This window comes from Muntiacus reevesi, chromosome 20, assembly GCF_963930625.1.
Source record: "Muntiacus reevesi chromosome 20, mMunRee1.1, whole genome shotgun sequence".
NCBI classification, from domain to species: domain Eukaryota; kingdom Metazoa; phylum Chordata; class Mammalia; order Artiodactyla; family Cervidae; genus Muntiacus; species Muntiacus reevesi.
The window spans coordinates 33934904-33959757 of record NC_089268.1 but is presented as its reverse complement, the minus strand read 5'-3'; the positions used below and the strand labels follow the sequence as shown (position 1 = coordinate 33959757).

The 24854-nt window shown below is 44.0% G+C and overlaps 1 protein-coding gene, 1 long non-coding RNA gene and 1 pseudogene across 3 annotated transcripts in view; 1 reads left to right on the top strand and 2 right to left on the bottom strand.

Annotated features, from left to right (window-relative positions):
- Nucleotides 1-8779, bottom strand: part of DCDC2 (doublecortin domain containing 2) — a 144196-nt gene extending 135417 nt beyond the window's left edge. Inside the window, exons 1-2 of one of the 2 annotated variants that reach the window (XM_065912389.1) lie at nucleotides 8252-8779; nucleotides 3828-3870 (exon numbers count right to left, since the gene is read on the bottom strand). In XM_065912389.1, the coding sequence (XP_065768461.1) occupies nucleotides 3828-3870; nucleotides 8252-8544 (336 nt within the window). In that variant the 5' untranslated portion in view covers nucleotides 8545-8779. Of the gene's footprint in view, nucleotides 1-3815; nucleotides 3871-8251 lie in introns of both variants that reach the window. The other variant, XM_065912387.1, reaches the window with a different exon arrangement.
- The window catches only part of LOC136151348 (uncharacterized), a 1173899-nt gene extending 1154431 nt beyond the window's left edge, over nucleotides 1-19468 (bottom strand). The window contains exons 1-2 of the long non-coding RNA XR_010660016.1: nucleotides 19024-19468; nucleotides 16240-16278 (exon numbers count right to left, since the gene is read on the bottom strand). This is a non-coding gene — a long non-coding RNA (uncharacterized lncRNA). The remainder of the gene's footprint in view (nucleotides 1-16239; nucleotides 16279-19023) is intronic.
- A 2017-nt stretch (nucleotides 19469-21485) lies between these two features.
- On the top strand, nucleotides 21486-21565 carry LOC136151957 (U4 spliceosomal RNA; annotated as a pseudogene).
- Nucleotides 21566-24854: the final 3289 nt, after the last annotated feature.

Below are 24854 nucleotides of genomic sequence, written 5' to 3'. Positions count from 1 at the left end.
AGGACATAAATAAAGCGATGAACACCAAGGTCAGAAGATGAGAACAGTCTTCATTAAAACCACAGATACAGGGAAAGTGGTAAGAAAGATGAAAATACAGCTCAACACAATGACAAGGGAATAGAGTCAGGAATCCAAGGAGAGCCTAGAAGATCTCTTGAGCTGGCTGTTAGTAAAAGCAAGAGCTGTGTGTAGAGGGGAAAGGAAAGGACATTGGCTCAGAACCCACAGCGCTGCCCACCTCTGGAGCAGGTGCAAACCACCAGCCACCTTTTTGTTTTTTCTTTTTCCCATCTCCTTTTCTTCTCCATCCATCCTCCTGCTTTCTCTCCTTTCCTCCTGCTACTAAAAGTGTTGGCCAAATAAGACCACATACTTCTTTCAGGTTAGTGGAATGGATCCATTAGAGTTCTGCCTTTTTCTGTCCTGATGACACGGGAACAGAGAAGGACTAGATGTCCTTCTAGTGTCTTTTCAACAGTGAGCCTCATGGAACAGAAAAGTAATGGCGGTTTCTGCCACCAAGGACATCAAGGTGGCATGACTCACTTCGTGACTTGGGGTCAGCAAGTGGATACCATCGCGTCTAAATTATTAACCATCTAACGAACAACCAAATCGTATTATGGACTCTGGTGTTCTGGGAGGAGGGGAGGAATGCTACTGACTCCTAGCACCCATTGGCTGGGTTTCCTTCCACATGTGAAAATCTAGGCACCACAGCTGGGACCCAAGGCCACACATTCTACAAAACTGTGAAGGTCCTTCTGCTATAACATGTTGTTGTTGTTGTTCTTGTAGTTGTTGTTCAGTTACTAAGTTGAGTCTGACTCTTTTGCAACCCCATAGACTGTAGCCCACCAGGCTCCTCCGTCCATGGGATTCTCCAGGCAAGAATACTGGAGAGTGGGTTGCCATTTCCTCCTCCAGGGGATCTTCCTGACCCAGGGATGGAACCTGCATGTCCTGTATTGGCATGTGGATTCTTTACCACTGAACCACCTGGAAAGCACTGAGAAGAACTAAAATTAATATGTTTTAAGCAGTTAGAAAAATGGAATCATCTACCTTAATGCCATGACTTTTATCATGCAGCCTCAACACCAAAAACTTAAACAATATGAAATACGTCAGATTTGAGGGAAATGCCCCCAATTTTGATGAGTAAGTTAGTTTTACTCACTCTTTACGTTGAAACATCTTTGAATAAACATTGTTTGTGCTACTACTGCACTGAAATTTCTTCCCTGAAACAACTCTAAACTCTCCAATTCATGTATTCATGTTCCCACTTCAAAGTTATCTCTGAGTCCCTCTCTGCGATTGAAGATGTGCTGCTGCTGCTAAGTCCCTTCCGTCGTGTCCGACTCTGTGCGACCCCACAGACGGCAGCCCACCAGGCTCCCCCGTCCCTGAGATTCTCCAGGCAAGAGCACTGGAGTGGGTTGCCATTTCCTTCTCCAGTGCATGAAAGTGAAAAGTGAAAGTAAAGTCGCTCAGACGTGTCCGACTCTTGGCGACCTCATGGACTGCAGCCTACCAGGCTCCTCTGCCCATGGGATTTTCCAGGCGAGAGTACTGGAGTGGGGTGAAGATGTGTTACCTTACTCCAAAGAGTGGTGGTTATCAACAGGTTTTTAACAGGTGTGCTCGCCTTTCTCAATAGACACAAATGTCGAAAGGAAAGCACCACCTTAGATAGAGAAAATAGAATCTATACTTGTGAAAGGCCAGATTGTCAAGTTTGTTCTCAGAATTTGAACCTAGATCATCCCCTAACTCATAAACTTGTTGAACTCTATAAGTTTGATGGCAAATCACTTGCAGAAAAAAAAGAGAGGTATTTCTGCCCAGTGAGAATTTCACAGACTAAAGTGAGGTTCTCACTGCAGCCCATGAAAGCTTCTCTGACTTGTGCTCCACCTAAAACAGCCGCAAAAAGGCTGCAGAACCAACAGTGAAAGTGAGATCTCTATTGGGAAATGCATTCAGCATCCCCATTTTGGATGCCAAGAATCCCAAACTCTCCCTTTCTGACAATGAAAGCAAGGGTTCCTTGGCTCAAAGCAGGCTTTGAGTGTGGTCACGGTGTGGACATTGCGGATGAGGGTCTCTGTGAAGATCAAGACTGGAAATGCATAGAACTTCCCTGGTGATCCAGTGCTTAAGACTCCGAGCTTCCACTTCAGGAGCACAGGTTTCCTCCTTTGTGGGAAACTAAGATCTGGCTTGCCAAGCAAAGGTGAGGCCAAAAAAAAAGAGTAGAAATGCAAAGTGAGGGAAGTGAAAACACTGTTCAAACTGGGAGAAAAGATTGTGCAAATGGCTCAGTCATGTCCAACTCTTTGCGACCCTATGGACTATACAGTCCATGGAATTCTCCAGGCCAGAATACTGGAGTGATCTTCCCAACCCAGGGATTGAACCCAGGTCTCTCACATTGCAGGTGGATTCTTTCCCAGCTGACCAACAAGGGAAGCAAAGATTGGGGGGAGGAAACAAAAGAGGGAGAGTGGGGCTTGGGTAGTTGAGGGAAAGTGCTGAAGGTCACATACAGTTTCTCACCTCTTCCTCCCATCTCCTTTGCATCCTCAAAATGTCTCTTTTTTGGCTCCCCTTTGCAAGACTGTGTGGGTAAGGATGGAGAAGTGAAAGACTCCACATATCCCATGAAGTTAGAGGACATAAGAAGGGGTGGGTATCACCAGTAAGAAGTAAAGCGGGAGAGATGTAGTGTTCCGGAACAGGGAGAGATGCTAACATCTAGTTGGAGGTAAGAGGTGGGTTTGTCACATGTAACATGTGTATTCATAAATCAAAACCCTGTCTGTGTAGCCTGGGCACTGGCCCAAAGAGAAATCAATAGTTACTGCTCCAAAGTGGAAGAACAATTACCAAATAATAAATCAACTACAGAGTCCCTGTGAATGCTTCTTCTGCTAAGGTTAATATTTTTTTAAGTATATTCCCAAAATTTTTTGCACACCTCTTGCAATTTGTCAGGCATAATGTCTTCATCAAAGGCTCTAGAATCCAGAATAAATATACACTCCTACTTTTTTAGGAATTCACACATTTTAAATTCTATTGCAGAAAGTTGGCTTTAGTCACCAACCTCAAGCAAGGTGACTTCCTTCAACCAGTTGTGTGGCCTTCAAAAATAATTATATCCAGAACTAATTTCCTAATGTCTTTTTTTACTACTTGCTATAGATTTTAACCATTGGTCATTCTCTATCAGTAACACAAGTACCGCCTGGAAATTTTCTGTTTTTGTCTAATTTAAGCTATAAATCTTATCACGTTCATGTTCAACTTTTCACACATTGTGTCAGCTTCTCACACATTGGGTCAACTTATTTCACATGTTGAAAATCAAAAGTACAAACAACATTAATTATTTAAACGATGTCTGGGATCACCACCTCTTCTCGCAAATTATTTAAATAATGAATTTAACCTCATGTTATTAAAAATACTGCACAATTAAAATATTTTCCTCTGTGTTTTTTTCTAGAGAGACCTATATGATCCTGCTGGGCATAAACACAGTATAAGAGGAAATGGAGAGAATACACAGCTAGATAATGGAAGAATAAGGGAAGTTGTATCTTTTCCTATACGTCTGAGGACAACTACTCAGCCTGTTTGTTTCCACTAATGACCCAAAGGAATGGTTATCTTTGCCTTAAAACATATAATGTCCTATTTATACACATTAGACAATTCATCTCTTATGATCAGAATGCCATTCAAATCTCTACGACAACAGCGTGAGAAACGCAAATTGGCGCTGTTACTATTATTTGCATTACCTCTGTACTCACAGCTTCCATTGGTCTTTTCTTGATTTCTCCTATGTCCAAGTAACTAGGGGGAATAAAAAGAATAAGGGTTATTTTCATTACTTTTGAATCAGTTGTGTAAATTTATTTTTAAAAATTATTAAAAAACAAAGCAAGCCATAGGAAATGCTTAAGCCAAAAGCAAAAAAGTCAATAGCTACTAATTTAAAGCCATAAGAGTCACAGGAATAGCTTTCAGAGCTGACACATGTCTACTCTACCCTGAATGAAATTGAAGCCTTAGAGATACATAGTATTATTGTGGAACATTTTTCCCCACAATGGTTAGCTACTTACTGCATATACATTATTTCTCATTTTTATATCAATTTCAATACAGAGCAGTTTGTGTATAAAGCTCCTTAATGGTTCTATGCATCACAGACTTTAGGCCAAAGAGAGTTGTACAGATGCTATGCATTAGAGTAACAACTGTGAAAGGCTGAGAAAGCTTTTTCCCTAGGAGAGCACTTTAATGATCCAGAAATGCTCAGCCATGTGGGATGGTTTACGCTCTGGTTCAGCTAAGAGACAGATGGGTGAACTAGTTAACCTCTGGAGACCCCTATTATTCCATTACTATTTGCTATATACATTAACTACTGATCATTCTTTAGCTATAGCGTAAGCACAACCTAAAAACTTTATACCTTTGTCAACTTTCAAGCTATATATCCATCACTGTGATTTGGTCCCCTTGTGCTTCATACACAGAAGGTGCTAAATAAATATTCTAATATTAAAAATAAATGTAAATCTAGCATTTAATTTACAACCATAGAAAGATACACTCTCTACCTCAACTACTACAATTGCTAAGACACCCCCAAAAAATTTATATCAGAATTAATTTTGGCTACGTTTCATTTTGTTGTTTTTTTGGATAGAATGCTTCAGCCAATCATGCCTCTAGAAATTATCATCTATTTCCCTTACATAAACAGTTATTACTTGCATAAGACAGTGCAAATTCTCCCTCTGTTTAGCATATAATGGGTCTTTTGGAAATCTTCAGGGACTGGTTTCTGACAAAATTACAACACATTCTAACTGTCATGTGTGGGAAAGTCATCTCAGATCCACCAGACTAATGCAGTAGGATCAACTTCCCAAAATGCATAAGGAAAACTTTGGGGAAAGTAACAATCTCTAGATGTCTCTTCTAGAGAATAAATAGTTTGATAGCTACCTGAAGTTTAATCATGGTTTCAAAAATTTTAGAAGAAATATGAGTAAAAGATATTCAAGAAGAAAGTTGATCATTTTCATTTGAAAAATATTTTCCACCATTGCTATCTTCCCCAGCATCATTCAGGGTCTACCTGACATGAATTACCCTCAATATGTTTGGATTTTCCTTTGTTCTGCCAGTTTCCTAATTTGTTATATAAACTGATAACTGCTAGTTGTATATTCAACAAATATATTCAGCATTTAAATCTTCCTGGCTTCTATCATTATAACCATAGATACTACCACTTTAACACAAATAAATAAACTATTCATCTGTTAGCATGGAAAACAAACCATGGACACTGTTATAACAAACTTGGGGTTTTTGTGTGTGAGTGAAACGCAAAAACAGCCATGTAAATCTCATTATATCTATATGTGCGTGTGTGTGTGTGTGAAGAATGATTTGAAGTGCACTTTCTATTTGGTTTGAAACTGTACCTGTTTTTATCTTTTGAGTTGGTAATGCTAAATAAACAAAAGAGAATATGAATTATTATTAAAGTGAGCCTGGAATTTTGAGCTGTTAATAGATTCTGAAGCAGGTTCCCACCCCCATGAAATTGCTTTATATGAAAGTTATTTAACTTTAAAAATTAATGAAGTATATCATGAAAGGGACTGGACACAGAGATGCTTTGCCTTCTTATAACACTTTGGTGCTCACAAAACACCTTCACATCCATAGCATTTATTTTCTACAATAATCCTGCGAGGTAGGAATGGCTATGTTCCTTTTCTGTGTTAGGAAACTGATAACTCACAAGGATTATTAACTGAAATGCACAAGGATGCAGAGCTAATAAACAGCTCAGTCTCAAGTCTCCTGATTCTCAGTTTTAAGTTCTAGGTTTCTTTGAAGCATAGTTTCATTTAGTGCTTTCCTAAGAAAGCTAGACAAAGCATACTAAAGGAGGTTTCAGAGATGGGAAATTAAAGTCAAATACATCCCTCACCTCTCATAAATATATCTGGCATAACAAAAATCAGAACACTTAGAACTCAACCTAAACAAACACATAAGGAAGTATATTACACAAATTTAGTGATATTTAGGGAAATAGTTCTATATAGTTAAAACCAGAATTCACAAGTGCAGATTTTATGGTAAAGATTTTTTGGCCATCCTGAGGCCCAAGGTGAATTTTAATTAAAATACATTAAAAACTATGGGGGGGGGGGTTAACTACAGAGTTATCATATAATCCAGCAATTCCACTCCCAGGTATATACCCAAGAGAAATGAAAACTTATGCACAACTGTTCATAGCAGCGTTATCCATAATAGCCAAATATCCATCAACTGATTCAAGGATAACAAAATGTGCAATAGCCATATTACAGAATATTATTCAGTCAGGAAAAGAAGAAAGTAGTGATACATACTACAGCATGACGAGCCTTTAAAACATGATACTTCACTTCCTTCCTAAGTGAAGGAAGACAGAAACACACAAAGTCACATATGACTTTTACAGGCAGACCTTGCTTCATTGCACTTAACTGATATTGTGTTTTTCTACAAATTGAATCAAGTTTGTGGCCACCCTGAATAAAGCGAGCCTATCAGTGCCATTTTTCCAATAGCATTTGCTCAATTCAGGTCTCTGTGTCACATTCTGGCAATTTTCACAATATTACACACTTGTCATATTAGTGTATTTGTTATGGTGATCTGTGATCAGCGATCTTTGATGTTACTACTACGACCTGCTAAAAGCTCAGATAATGGTTAGCATTTTTGAGCAATAAAATATTTTTTAAATGAGGCATGTACTTTTTTTAGATATAATGTACACATAACAGACTGCAGTATAGTTTAAACACAACTTTTATATATACTGGTAAACCAAAAAACTCCTGTGACTGGCTGTATTGCAATACTGACTTTACTGCAGTGGTCTGAAATAGAACATGCAATATCTCCAAGGTCTGTCTGTACATAAAATGCCCAGGATAGACAAATCCATAGAGACAGAGAAACTAACCACTACTGATCAGTGGTTACCAGAGGAAGGGGAGAAGGGGAAATTAGGAAGGTACAGGGTTTCTTCAGGAAGTGATGGAGATGTTCTAACATTAGTTTGCGGTGATGGTTGCAAAACTCTATGAATATACTAAAACCACTGTGGTTGATGTTATGTGAAATCTACCTCAGTAAAACTTTAAAAAAAAAAAACAAGGAATATTAAATTCTACCTGTCCCCTAGTACCCACCCCCACAAGGAATAATTTTTCTCAACCCCCATATAATTTTACTTTTCTAACTGCCCTCATCCCTTTGTACTTTGCATTAAAATTACTGGTGTGCACATAATCTATCTCCTGTTAGATTGTGACCTCCAAAAGAACAAGTTGTGTCTTATCTCTGTTCCCTTCACAGACCAAAGGCACAGTTTGCTAACGCACTGAACACCCACAATAAGTGAGCTCCCAGCCAGGAACTGGGGACAGGCATCACTAACGACTCCTGTCCTTCAAGATTTAACCATCAACCATCTGGTGACAGGCTTGCAAACAAATACAGTAAGCCAGTAAACTTTTCCAAGCATCAAGCAATGGCCTTAATGTGCAGGTGGTGGGAGGAAGGGGGGGGTCACACAAAGTGGGGCATGGCCAGTTCTACTCGGAATGGAAATCTAAAGAATTTCCACAGTGAGGAGAACACGCAGAGAACACTTTCTCCACTGGTGACATTTCAGTATCCAGTTTTTCTGAGTCATTTTTAAGGAATCATTATTTCAACTAAATCGATAGATTCCCACACTGTAAATCAACTATACTGCAATCAAAATTAAAAATACATATTAATGTATGACAAAACCCACTGAAAAATAAAAAAAAATTAAAAATAAAATGATAGGTCCCAAGATAAAAAGTAGAAAGAGAAAAAGAACGGGAAATGCGAAATATCTAACATGACATTTGTGCTAGTCTTTCCAAATAGCTAGTCATTGAATACTTTTTTTTTTTTTTTTAAGATTCTCATCCATCATCACACCTTTAAAGTCTGTTCCTACTGCTCCCTAAGTGAGCTTTCTTCTCCAACCACGCTTTCAACCTCGAATGCAACTGCAGCAGGAGCTTGGAGGGCCATCAATTCGCACAGCCACCGCCCCTGAACCCACCGATCGCCCCCTGAAACGATGCGCGGCGGGGTAAGACCGACTCACTTGAGTTTCTTGAAGGCTTCCTGGCCCCCGGCCACGTAGTTGCCCCCGCTCTGGATCTGGTCTAGCTTCCAGATGCGGTGCCCGGTCCGCGGGGTGTAGATGTTCCGAACCGCTCCGAAGGGCGCCCGCACGCCGCCCGTCACCTCCTTGAGGAAGACGTCGAAGCTGGACACCTTCTTCTCGTGGAAGACGACGCGGCGGCCCGTGAAGAAGGGGTCCCCGTTGCGGTACACCAGCACGCTCTTCACGACCGGCTGCGACAGGTGCCCGGACCTGGCACTGGTGCGACTCATCTTCCCCTCGGGACGCCCGCGCGGCTGGCTTCTCCGGGGGGAGGCACCGCGGCTGCCCCAGCGGCCTCACCGCACACGCGCGGCGCGGGGTCGCGTCCTGAAACGAACGCGAAACAGACAAGCCCGCGGGCGACCGCGAGGCACCCGCGTGCGCCCGGCGTCCACCGGGCGGACACCCTGCCGCTGCAGGACTCACCGGGCACGTCCGAGTAGCTCACCCGAGTCTGCACCACCAATCAGACCTGCGCCGTGCGCGCGCACACCTGTTTCTCTCGCTACCGGCGGAATCGAGGTGTAACCACCTCTGCACCGGAGCTGCGCCAGGGGCGGGAAACAGGCAGACTGCGTGCGCCCGGGTGGGAGAGAGGTGGGAACACACAACACATGCACCAACTATATAATTATAAATATGCTGAAACTTCGTTCCTGGCTCCCACTTCTCAATCTCCTGTTTCTTCCCGAAATCAAGTAATTAGGGTTTGCGCTGAAGCTGCCCAGCTTTTTCTTCGCTGGGAGATAAATGCCTAAAGTGCACTGAGAGAGGAGAGTCGAGCGTCCGAGACCCCTCGCCCCCGCCCCTCCCGCAGCCAAGACCTGCACCGCCCCCAGCGAAGCTCCCGTGGGCATCCTTTGAACACTGCGAACAGGAGCGCGCAATCAAGTCCCAAGGTGGGGTGGGGGGGGGGTCCCCGGGAGGCGCCCGCGCCCCGGGTACCTACCGACACACGGCGGCGGGGTGCGGGTGGGGGTGGAACAGGGGCACGGCGCTGCGGCTCGGCTGGCACCGCGGTGAACTCGCCGGGGGCCGCGCGTCGCTCCTGCTGTTCCTCCCGCAGCCGTTGCCTCTGCGGGCCTCCCTCATCCCAGCGGGAACGGAGTTGTTATTTCCCGCCGTTTCCATAGTAACTGCAGCCCCGCGCAGGGAGCGGAGTCGGCGGAGCAGGCCTGGCGCGCTCGCGGATCCCTTGGGCTTTGCCCCGGGCGTCCGGCAGCGACTAGAGAAAGTGAGTGTTTTAGGGGGAAGAAGGGGCGGCCCGGGTCGCAGTTATCAAATAGCCACTCTATAAACGGACGCCTGTTGGGTGCCTGGCGCTGCGCTAGAAGTTGGGGGATACAGCGGTGTAGAGAAAAACCTAGCATGTTTGAGTCCCTACCCTGTGCGTGTGTAGTTTTATAGCAAGAAAAAGAGCCTACGTCCATGCTGTTTGTGTAGATTGGATCCTTGTATGGATAAGAGTCGGACACAACTGAGCAACTGAACTGAACTGGTGGGTTAAGAAGTGCCTGGGACCGGGAGGCTGGGGGCTGGGGTGAGAACTTTGGTAAAGGGGTGCTTTGTCCACGCTACTCTGGGACATATATGTTGTGGAACAAGAAAATGTTCTTTAAAAAGGTGAAATCTTCCTGCTCGTCTCTGCCAATGTTCCCCTATTCCTCCTAAGACATCAGTACTATGTGTCACGTGCAAATATCATTACAGGCCATACCTAATTCATCATCTATGAATAAAAATTATGGTCATAATAACTACCATTAATTGAACACTTATCATGTGCATTGTGTGAGGCGCTTTAGATAGATCATCTAATGTTCAGAGCCTTCAGATGTAAACATTCTTCCCTCCGATGAGGAAATAAAAGTAGAGAAGCCTGAAGTCACATGGGAAAATTCAAACCCAGTTTTCTGTGATCCCGGGACCACTTTAACCACCATGACATACCATCTGAGAGATGAATATATGAGACATTGCAATCTGGGGCAGAAGCATTTTTAAGTAACGTTTCTTAATACATCAATGCCTTGAAAGTTCACAGTTTTCAAAAGACCAAAGAGAAGAGAAGAATACAGAGGGAAAATAGAGGAAGGAAATTTTGTGAGCTGATTGAGAAGAATACAGGTTCGACTTCCTGGTGGGCCAGTGGTTAAGAATCTGCCTGCCAATGCAGGGGGCACAGGGTTCGATCCCTGCTCCGGGAAGGTTCCCCGGGCCACTGGCCGGCTGGGCCTGGGCAGCACAGCTACCAAGCCCATACTCTAGAGGTGGACAGCCACAGCTAAAGAAAGCCGAGGGCAGCAGCAGAGACTTAGGGCAGCCAAATAAATAATTTAAAAAAGCAAAACAAAAAAAAAGGATTATTAAGAATACACAGGTTGAGAGGAAAATATCAGTGAAGATGGGCTGCCAAACGGTAAATAGGACAGAAAATCAGTTTGGGGAGGGAAGAATGGCAGTAAATCTAGCATCGCCCCCCCAGACCACCTAAACCTCCCTACTCCCATACCCATACCAGCCCATAGCAAAATAAAAACACATGACCTCTTGCTCAAAAGTTCAAAACTTCAAGATGGCAGCAGCAGAACAATAAACTAAGCATGAGGATCTTCCAGGCGTGAACCCTTGTGGCCAGCCCAGGAGGCAGCCCCACATCTGGATTCTAATGCCTCCCCCAATGGTACCTCTAGCCCCGGTTTGTTTCCTGACCCCCGACTCATTTATCTAGTTGCCTCTTAGACAGTGATATGGTGATAAATGTTTAACTACTGGTTTGCAGAGTGGGAAAGGCCTTGATTCACAACATTTGCCAACTTTTCTAATTTCAGTAGCACAAACCAGGCCAATTTCCAGCTCCCATCTAACATCCCTAGAGGTATGAGTTGTGTAGTCACAGGTATGGCATTTCCTCCATACAGATGCAATAGACATCTAACGAAAGGAAAGAAAAGAGAAAGTGAAATCTCTCAGTCGTGTCCGACTCTGTGACCCCATGGACTGTAGCCCACCAGGCTCCTGTGTCCATGGAATTTTCCAGGCAAGAATACTGGAGTGGGTTTCCATTTCCTTCTCCAGGGGATCTTCCTGACCCAGGGGACAAACCCGGGTCTCCTGCATTGCAGGCAGACACTTTACCATCTGAGCCACCTGGGAAGCCCAATAGACATCTAACCTCAGAGATAATAGTAAAATGGAGGTGATGATGAGTTTTGAGTCGTTGTTATCTTTGTTTTTTTAATTTATTTAATTGTACGTTTATGTAATTTAATTTTTAATAATGACCGTGTTTAAAATTCCTGGAAATTTAACAGTTGAGTCTTGCAAGTCAGTAGAAGGTGGTTCTCAGCCCATCCTTTCTCCTAGACAGCATCCTTAGACCATCAAAAAGGCAGTCTGAACTCAGAATGCTCACAGGAGCTCATATTTTTCTCAAAATCTCTTTTGCTAAGATCCTTATCTCCATGAATGGACCCCCATCTACCCCATTTGTTCAAAGTTGGAACAATCACATGAGTAAATAGGCTAATTCTTATTTAGAAGGAAGGAAGAGATGGAAGAAAGGGGGAGAGATGGGGGAGGGACGTAAGAGAAGAAAGAGGAACTGGGAGGGGGGCAGAAGAGGAAGATTTGGAGTGTTTGGGCATGCATGCTAAGTCACTTCAGCCCTATCTGACTCTGCATCCTCATGGACTATAGCCTGCCAGGCTCCTCTGTCCATGGGTTTCTCCAGGCAAGAATACTGGAGTGGGTTGGTATGCCCTCCTCTAGAGGATCTTCCTGACCTGGGGATCGAACCCGTGTCTCCTATGTCTCCTGCACTGGCAGATGGGCTCTTTGCCACTACCGCCACCTGGGAAGGAGTGTTTGTGGGCATTCAGCAAAGAAGAGATGAATGGGGGCAATAGCAATTGGGTGGGGCCTCCCAGGGGAGATGAGTCTTGAGGTGGGCCATGAAGAATTGACTGGATGTGATACAGTGAAGAGCTGGAAAGGAAGTTAAAGGAATCTTCATGAGGAAAAGAAGAGAAGCAAGGACAGTATGGAGAAGTAAGCCAGGGAAGAATCCAAAGGGCAGATAGTTGTCTCTGACCCAGGCCTGGCCCAGGAGGTGGTGGATGGGGAGGCCTGTGTCTATTGGGGGAGGCTGGGGTGAAAGTCTGGAGAAGGAAATGGCAACCCACTCCAGTACTCTTGCCTGGAGAATCCCATGGACAGAGGAGCCTGGTGGGCTACAGTCCATGGGGCCACAAGGAGTCAGACACGACTGAGCAACTGAGCAGGGGGTGGAGGTCAGTGATGCTGGATAGCAGAGTCCAGCACAGAGGGCCCAGACGCCAGGAGAAATCAGAGGCTGCCCAGCCTGTGGTGGCCAGTGTCCGCTCTGAGGAGTGTCAGAGCCTCCTGAGTTCCTGAGCCATCTCCAGGAATCCAGGTTCTGTGCTCCTGTTTTGTTGGGAACAGCCCACAGTGATTTGAGAAATCCCTGCTGTTCCACGTCTCGCGCTGAACTTTGTGGCATCTGGGATTCCCTAAGAATAAGGAGGATGTGGGCTTCCACTGCCTTCACACCGTGATCCTGCGCCTGGGCTGGGACGTCCCTGAAGCTTCCCTCCCTGTGGGCTGAGGTTAGAAACCCTGCAAACCATATGCCCAGAGGCCCCATTAGAGCGTGCAGGAGAGCTGGGAGTGTGGCTGCACCCCAGGAGGGACCTCCGGAGGCTCCCTCCAGCTGAGGGCCCTGTGAGTCAGGGTTCCTCATAGCGTGACAAGAAGAACCCCAGCATGCTACCTGCGTGAGGGGAACAGGTCACCCGGGAGTGGGCTCAGGGTACAGTCCTACTTTGCGCATCTCTAGGGACAAGAGGTGCTCTCTAAGACAGAGGATAACATGCAATAAGTAAAGATATAAGCACTGCCGTTTTCTCTGCTCAGACTGCTTAGGTACCCAGTTTTTAAGTATGGTTGTGTCTTCCTTTTTTAATAGAGGAAAGGATGTTGCTTGGTTCTTTCTTCTTTTTAATTTTTTAATTTATGGCCGTGCTGGGCCTTCATTGCTGCACGGGTTTTTCTCTAGTTTAGGCAAGTGGGGGCTGCCCTTCGTTGCAGTGTGCAGGCTTCTCACTGCGGTGGCTTCCCTGGCTGCAGATCACAGGCTCTAGGGTGCGCAGTCCAGTAGTTGCCGCACGTGGGGCCAGTAGTTTCGGCTCCCAGGCTCTTAGCACAGGCTCAATAGCTGTGTTGCACGGGCTTAGCTGTGCCACAGGGAGGGAGGAGAAGGGGATGGCAGAGGATGAGGTGGTTGGATGGCGTCACCGACTTGATGGACATGAGTCTGAGTAAGCTCCAGGAGTTGGTGATGGACAGGGAAGCTTGGCGTGCTACAGTCCATGGGGTCGCAAAGAGTTGGCCATGACTGAGCGACTGAACTGAACTGAACGGGCTTAGTTGCTCCATGGCATCTTCCCAGATCAGGGATCGAACCCGTGTCTCCTGCACTGGCAGGTGGATACTTTACCACTGAGCCATGTTCCCCTCAATAAAAAGGACTTCCCTGACAGCCTTATGTGAAGTCTCCCTTGGTCACTGTAGGTCACAGCACACCTTCTGTTTCCCGTTTGTAGCTCTTGCCCCTCTGCAGAATGTTCAGGAGAGTGGACCATTGTCACATCTCTGACTGCTCTATATGAAGTACTTAGAACAGTGCCTGGCATAGAGTTGAGCAGATGAATATTGTGTGTGTGTGTGTGTGTGTGTGTGTGTGTGTGTGAAGAGAGAAAAGGCAGTAGGAAAGAGAAAGGAAGGGAGTGAGAGGGGAGGAGGCGGCAGAGAAAGGAAGGTGTCCTAGCTCAGGTCTCCACTGTGTCCCCTACAGGGATTCACATGTGTCTGAGTGCGTCTGGTTGGACCCACCAGGAATGTATCCTTAGGAAAAACTAAGGCGTCACTTGAAAATAAATTCATCCTAAAATAAAAGACTGTAAGAGAAGTCAACCCCGTAACAAAGGCTAGATCATGGGAGAGGGGCAATCTGAAGTTTAGCGTCTCATCTGCCAGATTCCAGTCCCCATGTGCTCGTTACAGGGAATTGGATGTGGCTATCAGCAAAACTTGACACCAGTATTTCACTGCAAATTCTATAAAGCATTGAGCACAAACAGCTCTTCTTTTATGCCGTCTGCAAAATGTAACGTGGAAGGGAGATGGAGAAGGCATGCTCGGGCGGGGAGCAGAGTCACCTTGGCAGTCCCTCCCTGGACCCTGTGGGCTGTAAGCTAGCATCCATGGCACTGGGACCTGGCAAGAGAGAGCATCACCCCGTAGAGGTGATGGTACCCAGGTGGCGGTACCTGGCTTCCCAAGCAGTAGAGGCCTCAGTAGGAAAGAATACCAAAAGGAAGGAGCTCCAGCAGGGAATAAGGGCCATGCAGAGATTGGACAGGCTTAGAACTCACTCCCTAGGAACTCCTAAAAGTATCTGGGGGAAGTTTCAGGGGGACAGTTATGGGGCTGCACATGTATGTTTCATAGGAAGTAAGAGCCTGCCAAACTGTGCCTTTATCATCTTGACCAGTTTCACCCCCTGCCCTGATACGACCTGAGAAAATATAGGGGTTTGAGACCCTGAAAGTGAAGGAGAGAGGTACATGCAAAAAAATTAATAGAACCTAATGCTGAAAAAGGCAAGAGAGTAACTTTTAAATTTCAGTGTGGGATTTTTTTTTTTAAAGATAAGTGAAAGTCGCTCAGTCATGTCTGAAGCTTTGCGACCCCATGGACTATACATTCTGTGGAATTCTCCAGGCCAGAATACTGGAATGGGTAGCCTTTCTCTTCTCCAGGGGATTTTCCCAACCCAGGGATTGAAGATAAACAACTCTCTATTAGAGAGTTTCATGTGGCGATTCTGAGATGCAAATCACATCTGCTTTATGATTGCTTCACACATGCCACTTCTGGAGATCTCATTCTAAGGGGTATGATTAATGAGATTCTTTGGCCAATAAGGCCATTTGTAAACTACAGAAATCCTCAGAGGGATTCATCAATGCCCTGTATGCCTTCTGGAGGCGTTTAACTAGCCACCTGGAGGATTTCCCTGTCTCTGGACAATTATTTCACAGCAAGGAAGAAAAAAATCACAAGAGGTTTCCAACCAGTCAAATTCACTGGAGTCAATAAACATGTCAGATTTAGGAAAGACTTGTATCTATTTCACAGGGATGGTCTCAAGATGGATTTTATCTTGCTTCACTGAAAATGCCAATATATTTCAAAGTAGATTGGTTGTATGGTTTTATTTATACATGATACTTAAAACCTGATTTTGAATCTTGGCTCCATCACTTAGTAGCTATGTCATCAGGGCTCTGTTACTTTAATTTTTTAAGTCTTAGTTTCCTCATCTATAAAATGAACAACCAAACACTACTCACACAGTATTAAAAGAGATCATGATTAATCCATAGTGTTTACAGAAGTGTCTGATACATTGTGTCCGACTCTTTGAGACCCCACGGACTGTGGCCCTCCAGGCTTCTCTGTCTATGGGATTCTCCAGGCAAGAATACTGGAGTGGATTGCCATTCCATTCTCCAGAGGAACTTCCCAACCCGGGGATCAAACCCTGGTCTCCTGCATCACAGGCAGTTTCTTTACTGTTTGAGCTACAGGGAAGACACATAGTATGCACCAAATAAACATCTCATTTTTTTTAAGATAAATCTTTCTTCTTCTCATGTGCAAATGAGTGTGGACAATTTTAGGTACTACACATACAAAGTTTGGCCAGACTCAATGTAATATAACAGTCAAGTCAGTGGTGCTAGTGGTAAAGAACCTGCCTGCCAATGCAGGAGACGTCAGAGATGCAGGTTCGATCCCTGGGGCAGGAAGATCCCCTGGAGTAGTATATGGCAACCCACTCCAGTATTCTTGTCCGGAGAATCTCATGGGCTGGTGGGCTGCAGTCCATAAGGTCACAAAGAGTCAGACACAAATGAAGCGACTTATCATATATGCAGTAGAATATAACAGACCAGAGAGAAACAGTCCTGCTTAGGGTTTAGTCTCGAGGCCACTTGCATCACTACCCCAAGATGGATAGTATCAGCACCCAGCCCAGATCCTTTCGGATCCCTGTGACCCCGTGGGTCCTACCCCTGACTTCTATGTGCCACACCTGTGACTCCTTCACAGGCAGCCTTGGGCTCCTGGAGCAGCAGCATTTGGACTGTTGAGAGCTGGAGTGCCTGAGAGTTTACCCCCACCTCCATCTGTCACCTACCACCACCCCACACATACCCTTAACCTGTGACTGATCAGTGCAAGAATATGAAACCCCACCTCCCTTGCTTTAGGTCGGGTTAACCCTAAAGCATAAAGAACACTTCACAGCTCCCCTGTGGAATCAAGTTGGAGCCACTCTCAGTGGGATATTGCCTGAAATTCCACCCTTACCTGGCTTCTTACCAGTTACTTTAAATAGCACTGCCCATTCTGACTCTCTAATCTCCTGACCTGGACCTTAGCTGCCTAATGCATTCATTCATTCTTTATCAAATACTAGCTCAGAACCTACTCCGGGCAAAGCTCTGTTTCTCATTTATGTAGTCAATATTCTGTCCTTTCTCCACCTTCTGTGCGCTAATTTCCTCTTCTTCAAAGTATTCCAGACACATTGGGTCAGGACTCACCCTGATGATAATTACCTCTTTTGTTACTCTGCTCTTTAGTCACTAAGTCATGAGCGACCCTCATTCACCCCCATGGACTGTAGCCTGCCAATCTCCAGTCCATGCAATTTCCCAGGCAAGAATATTTGAGTGGGTTACCATTTCCTTCTCCAGGGGATCGTCCCAATCCAGGGATCTTGAACCCAGGTCTCCTGCATTGGCAGACAGATTCTGAGCCACCAGGGAAGCCCCAATTATCTCCTTAAAGATCTCCAAATAGAGCCACATTCTGAGGGAATGGGGCTTAGGACTTCAACATATGACCTTCTAAGGAAGTATACAATTACGCTCATAATGTACATCATTTGTAATTCAAGTAGTGCTAATTCTACCAAATCATCACTCTATTTTACACACTGTTCTAAAGAATGACTAGTTCACTTCTATTGGGCTTTCCAGGTGGCGCTAGTGGTAAAGAACCTACTTGCCGTTGCTGCAGACATGGGTTCGATCCCTGGGTTGGAAAGATTCCCTTGGAGGAAGACACAGCAACCCACTCCAGTATTCTTGCCTAGAGAATCCCAAGGACAGAGAAGCCTGACAGGCTATAGTCCATAGGGTCGCAGAGTCGGACACGACTGAAGTGATTTAGCACACACAGGTAGATCTTAGTTTAAACTCAAACTGAGTTTAAAGCTGATGATGAATGGAAAACACTAACCATCAAATGTGTCAACAAGCCTTTAAATACTAGTTCAGCAGCATGAGGCACCAGTGAGGGATTCGGCCCAATTGGAACTATAGTGATTTCCAATTCATTCGGTCAAGTCATTACCAAATTTACTCACACTCTGGTTTGTTTCCGTGTATCTGTTGGCAATATGCATCATTTGCATCATCGATTTGTTTTGTTCTTATACACTAGAGCTTCTGGAAACTGAAGAACGAAGTACCACGCTATTTTACAGAAAACCAGAACCCCCTTGAGACTTGATCAGTTGTGACAACTGAGGACGAGAGCAAAGAGCTTCGCTTTTGAAAGGATTGCTGCCTCAGTGGGAGGTGTAAGAAGCTGCTAGCCTGACTTTGCTTGCCTGCAGGACAGCTGGGAGCAGATGTAATGTTGATACTTTCAAGTAATTCCACTTACAACACAATCTACTCTCTCCTGCAAGGAGTCTGTTGTGATACTTTGATTCTTAGACTAGAAAAACTGTTTAAACAAAGCACTTCCTCTTCTATGGTGATTTAACTGTCCAACTATGGGAGAAAAATAAAGCTTTCACAAACCTAGGTAGCTTAAGCTCAAAATCCTTTCAACACTTCAGGCAATTCTCCATTCCCTTCACCTTAAATGATTTGTGTCACTCTCAACAGGAGCAAGACTCCCTTTGATGCGGAGTTAATAAAAATTGTTAACTCATTTTCTTCAACTTGATGCTACAAACCAGCAAATAGTTTAAGAATGGTTTCACTATGCTGAACTAAGTTTGTTTTTCTATCTCCCAGTCCTCAGTTATCTATATGCATAATCATTAAGTAACTGGGTATAACTATCTTACTTACATAAGTCAGGAGTGATATTTTAAAAACAAAATTGTGTGTGTGCTAAGTTGCTTCAGTCGTGTCCAGCTCTCTGTGACTCCATGGACTGTAGTCCATCAGGCTCCTCTCTCTGTGGGATTCTCCAGGCGAGAATCCTAGAGTGGGTTGTCATGCCCTCCTCCAGGGGGTCTTCCCCACCTGTGCCTCTTAGGTCTCTTATATTGGCAGGCGGGTTCTTTAGCACTAACACCACGTGGGAACCCCAAAATAAAGAAATTCAAATATAAAGAAATTTAAAATAAGCATATTTATATTTGAATATAAAGAAATAAATTAAAAATAAATAAAGCCAAACTTAGTAATCAGTTAATATCTTCCCCCAGACCCCCACACCCCAAAGAATTCAAAGTACTCTGGCCTCTGACTAGCTTACTGCCTCTCCAAGTTATTATTAGATTTCGTTAAAGTGAAAAGTAGAATAATGCTCACCTATGTTTGATTTCTTGTTGTTGTTGGTCAACCATGCTAATCCTTTTATAACTCAGATTTGGAGCAATGGAAGAACAATGAAAGTCGGTTAGTTCTGTCCCCAACATTCCAGGGGTTTCTTTCATATTTTCACACTACTAACGGACTACATTTCTCCACAGATTGTAATTCTACACAAACTCAGAACAGTTCTCTTTTCTTTCCTTTTTTTTCATAGCAAAATGAGAATCACTGTCCTTTAACACCAACAAGTAAGCTTCAGTGACAAAGTGCCTGCCTCCCTTGTCATTAAAAGGTTACTGCTGGGAAAATCTTAGATGCCTAGTTTGAACTAACAACTTTTTCAGTATTTTAAAGGATTTTCCTTAGGTTGCTGATAATTACTGAGGTAAAACAGTACTATCTCTTAGTACCTGGGGAGGGTTTTGTTTTGTTTCAGGGTCAAATGTGGTATTTATAATAAATAGGAGATTTTGATGAAGGAAAACTACCCCCTGCTGTGAACAAGCAAGAGCGAAGTTAACCATTACAAAGGAACAGTTTTGCAGGAAATTATGTCACTAATACAGCAGTTACTGGTTAACTGCAGTTCGGTTTCTGAATTAGTGGAAACAGCTGCATTAGGGAACTACGATGTTCTGATGTTATTTAAAGTTTGGGAATTCTAACTTAAAAATTTTTTATCACTCACTAAGACCATGACTAGCATAAAAGCCAGGTGGCTCAGTGGTAAAGAAAGAATCCACCTGCCAATCTAGGAAACGTGGGTCAGGAGGATCTGAAGAAGGAAATGGCAACCCACTTCTGTATTCTTGCCTGGAGAATCCCATGGACGGAGGAACCTGGCGGGCTACAGTCCATGGGGTCCCAGAAGAGTCGGACACAGCACACACGCCACACCATAGAAGATAGCATCATTAAGGCTAGATGCCCTAATGTTTTTTATTCACATATATCGATTTCTAACTTAATTATAAACTACTGAAGTTTCAGAGATTGCACAATATAACATTTTTTCAACTCTCCGTTTTATGTCCTGTTTGATCACTTCCCAATGACATGTTCAAATAGCGAAACAAAACCGTACTGAGTGCAGATTTGAAAAGCCCTGAAAACATCCGTGTGAATGGAAGACAAGATTTAAATACTATTTAAATTAAAAGCTTTTCCTAAGAAGACCCCAGGGAGTTTCCTGGTGGTCCAGCGGGTAGAGCTGTGCTGAGGGCCCAGTTTCAATCTCTGGTTGGAGAACTCGGATCTTTCGAGCCTTGCAGACAGCTCGGTGTCTAAAAACATAACGAAAGATCCCAGCACGCCCTGTGCTGTGCTTGGTCACTCAGACGTGTCCAGCTCTTTGCGACCCCATGGACTGTAGCCGCCTCTGTCTCCAGGCAAGAGTACGAAGTGGATTGCCATACTCTTCTCAGCACGCCCTGAACCCTGCCTAACTAATTTTTTCCCACGATTAACTCACATTTAGTCTGAAAGAGACAAATGGCAAAACAAGTTCAGAAATTTTACTCAGGCCAGAAGGGGGAGGAAAAAAGAAACGAAAACCATCATATGACATGTATTTATAATGTACATTTTTCCCCCCACCATCTTTGCATCTGTGAAATGAGGATGAAACAGAAATGGGGTTTTTAGCCAGTTCACCATCAGCTAAACCTGAAAGCCTTTCTCTACACTTTCTGGTAAACTTCAATTATGCCATCTGTATTATAAGCTGGATCCTGGGAAACCTTTCCCTAGGCATTAGGGTTATATTAAAAATGTCTGGATGCATGTCTGTCAGTTTCAGAACTTCACTTCCAGGTCTGGTAAACTGGGAAAGGTCTAGAACATGCCCAGCCTTCTTGAAAAAGTGTGCCTAAGTTCTAACATCTTCCTAGATGATTCATATCTGAATGTGGCTTCCCTTCTTAGTACTGGCAGAGGATGTAAGAAGTGCAAGCTCAGTTCTTTAAAAGAATAAAAAGTAAAGTAAAGTTTAACATGGAACAGCAGACTGGTTCCAAATAGGAAAAGGAGTACATAAAGGCTGTATATTGTCACCCTGCTGGTTTAACTTATATGCAGAGTACATCATGAGAAATGCTGGGCTGGAGGAAGCACAAGCTGGAATCAAGATTGCTGGGAGAAACAGCAATAACCTCAGGTATGCAGATGACACCACCCTTATGGCAGAAAGTGAAGAAGAACTAAATAGCCTCTTGATGAAAGTGAAAGAGGAGAGTGAAAAAGTTGGCTTAAAGCTCAACATTCAGAAAATTAAGATCATGGCATCTGGTCCCATCACTTCATGGCAAATAGATGCAGAAACAGTGGAAACAGTGGCTGACTTTATTTTTCTGGGCTCCAAAATCACTGCAGATGTTGACTGCAACCATGAAATTAAAAGACGCTTACTCCTTGGAAGGAAAGTTATGACCAACTTAGACAGCATATTAAAAAGCAGAGACAGCTTTGCACAGTGGCAGTATCATAGCCAATGAGGTTTATCCGAGGCGCGATTATTGCTAATTGAAAAAGAAAAAAAAGATAAAGCAGAGACATTACTTTGCCAACAAAGGTCCGTCTAGTCAAGACTATGGTTTTTCTAGTGGTCATGTATGGAAGTGAGAGTTGGACTACATAGAAAGCTGAGCACCAAAGAACCGATGCTTTTGAACTGTGGTATTGGAGAAGACTCTTGAGAGTCCCTTGGACTGCAAGGAGATCCAACCAGTCCATCCTAAAGGAGATCAGTCCTGGGTGTTCATTGGAAGGACTGATGTTGAAGCTGAAACTCCAATACTTTGGCCACCTGATGCGAAGAGCTGACTCATTGGAAAAGACCCTGATGCTGGGAAAGATTGAGGGCAGGAGGAAAAGGGGACGACAGAGGATGAGGTGGTTGGATGGCATCACTGACTCGATAGACATGGGTTTGGGTGGACTCCAGGAGTTGGTGATGGACAGGGAGGCCTGGCGTGCTGCGGTTCATGGGGTCACAAAGAGTCGGACACGACTGAGCGACTGAACTGAACTGAACTGAACAAATTATACACCATGTCATGCAACGTTTTACTCTACTTAACTCTTATCTCCCCTACTCTCAATTTCTTGAGAGTAAATTTTCAGCAAACTTGCCATGTCATTTTGGCTATTGCCTGGAGCCAATTCAAGCACATGACAATGTGAAGTACATGTACATTTATTTATGAAAGAATACAGAAGAAGGTCTGTTATCTTCACAAGCCAAAATTGTAAACATTTTGACAGATGCTAAATGTTTATACAAAATTTTAAACCGTTCCTTTATATTAAATACCTTTTCAATACAGCCATAGTTATTAGTACATCAGGGTGGAGAATGCACCAGTTATCAGACATTCACCATGTGTTTTCTCCAAAGATGGTAGTTCTAGCACTTTTATTCTGAGACAGCCTTTAAAACATCTCTGTGGTGCCACAATCTTTGATCTACAGGGGGGTATGGACAGGCCACTCAAGATGGCTGTTCTCTTGCTCTCTGGCCCCACCAGGGCCTGCTTCTGCTGCTGCGAAGTAGCTTCAGTCGTGTCCAACTCTGTGCGACCCTAAGGACTGACTGCAGCCTGCCAGGCTCCTCTGTCCATGGGATTCTCTAGGCAAGAGCACTGGAGTGGGTTGCCATGCCCTCCTCCAGGGGATCTTCTGGACCCAGGGATCAAAGCCAGGTCTCCTGCATTGCAAGCAGATTCTCTAACGCTGGGGCAGGAGGGAAGTCCCACCTACACCCTATTCACATGACTGACCTTCCTAGGAACTTAGCCCAGGCCCCAGCTATTGACAGCTTATCAAAAGGGCAGTGAGGGGCATGCTGCTCTGCTGATTTCCCTGGTTAACTAATAAGCCCAACTGGTAATAACTAATAACCCCTATAACTGGTAATCTCCCCTTCCCCCCAAGAGCAAAGACTGCCACGGGATCCTGCCCCCCTTCCACAACACACAGTGGGGTGTAGCCTTAGGACCTCGCTTCAGTTGTGTAAGCTCCCCCATCCTGTCAACCTCTGATATCTCTGATTGCTGACTTGGCTGTTTCTTCGGTCTTGAAGCACAGGCATTATCGTGCTATCTTACACTACTGGTTTCAAAAAATGTAATTGAAAAAACAAATGAAGTGGCAAGAGGGTCTGAGCTTAAGTTTTTAAAACTAGAGATGTGCTTAGATTCTTGATGTGTAAACTCGTTATGGTGGTTGATTTTATTTGTCAACTTGAAACGGGCCGCGCAAGTTAAACATTATTTCTGGGCATCTTCGAAGGTGCTTCCAAATGAAACTAGCATTTGAATCAATGAACTCGCTAAACTGTTCTCCCCAATGTGGGTGGGTGTCATTCAATCCCCTGAGGGCCTGATTAGAAAATAAAAAGCCCCCCACCCCCCACCCCACCACCTTACTATTTGAGCGGAACATTTACTTTCATCTTCTCCTGCCCTTAGATGGGCATTTATAGCATCAGCTCTCCTGTTCTCAGGCCTCAGACTCAGACTAAACTGTCTCTCCAGCTTTCCAGGATCTCCAACCTGCAGATAGCAGTTCATGAAACTTCTCAGGCCTCATTATTGTGTGGGACAATTCCTCAAAATAAATCTCCTTTTATCCTTTTGGTTCTAATTTTCTGAAAAATCCTAAGTAGTATACCAGCTGTGTTTCTGATTTCTGTATTAGGAATTCCCTGCATCGCTGAACTCTGTGGCACAAACGTGTACAATAGTTAGTAAATAAGCAAGCATTGGGATAGTGCTCCCTCTTGTGGCCAAATTTCTTGAATAATTTCCAGCAAGGGAACGCACCCTCTTGCAGACCCCAGGTGTGTTGTGGTCCCAGACCTCAGAGAAGCCCCTTCCCATTATAGGTACAGGAATGTGATTTTAAAAGGTGGGATTTGGGTTTGGGATAATGGACACAAATAAATCAGGACACACCTTTAAGTCATAAAAATAAGGAAAAAATGGAATTCAGTGCTGGAGTCTGATACCATTAGATTTTCACTTTTTAATGTCTACCACATGTGAAGAATATGTCTAGAAACATCAAAAAGGACATATCTTCTAAAGGCAAAAACAGTCTTGGGGTTTGTGGATTCTTCTCCTTATTATAAAATACAGTAAGTAGCTCTCGATGATGAGTGATTTTTGCCCCGCCCCCCCCCCCCCCCCCCCAGCAGAGAGTGGTAATGTCTGGAGACTGGAACCTACTGGGTAGACGACAAGAATGCAACTAAACAACCCACAATATACAGGACAGCCCTCACCCGCAAACTATCTGGTTCAATATATCAATAGAGCTGAGGTTTAAAAAAAAAAACTGAAATAAGAATATTCTTATGAACTCAGTCTCATATCTGACTACATACTTTTGGATTATGCATTTTGTCTTGTAATATATTTACAATGTTTAGCCATTGTTCTTCAAAATAGAAAATATATTTGGATGTGTTGGTTGCTAGCTACAGTGAGATAGAAATTCAGATATTCTTCTCTCTTAGCGAAATGCTTGGAGAGTGAAGTTTTTAAATTAACTCCAGGTGGGCCTGAAATATTTTCATTAGAAAAACATGCCTGCTAGCAACAGGTGTATTGAGAGCTGGAGAAAAGAGAAAAGATTGACTGCAACATGGTTAGTTACCCCTCTGGCAACCAAGGAAAACCAATTCATTTAGGACCAGGAGCCCCAGTCTGGGATCCCTGATTCCTTAGGCTCTCTGAAAATAAGAATAGTCTGAAAGCTATTTTCAACATTTTAAAAATGCTGTAATAACAGTTGAACATGTATAAGAAAATGCCAGACTAAAATGAAAA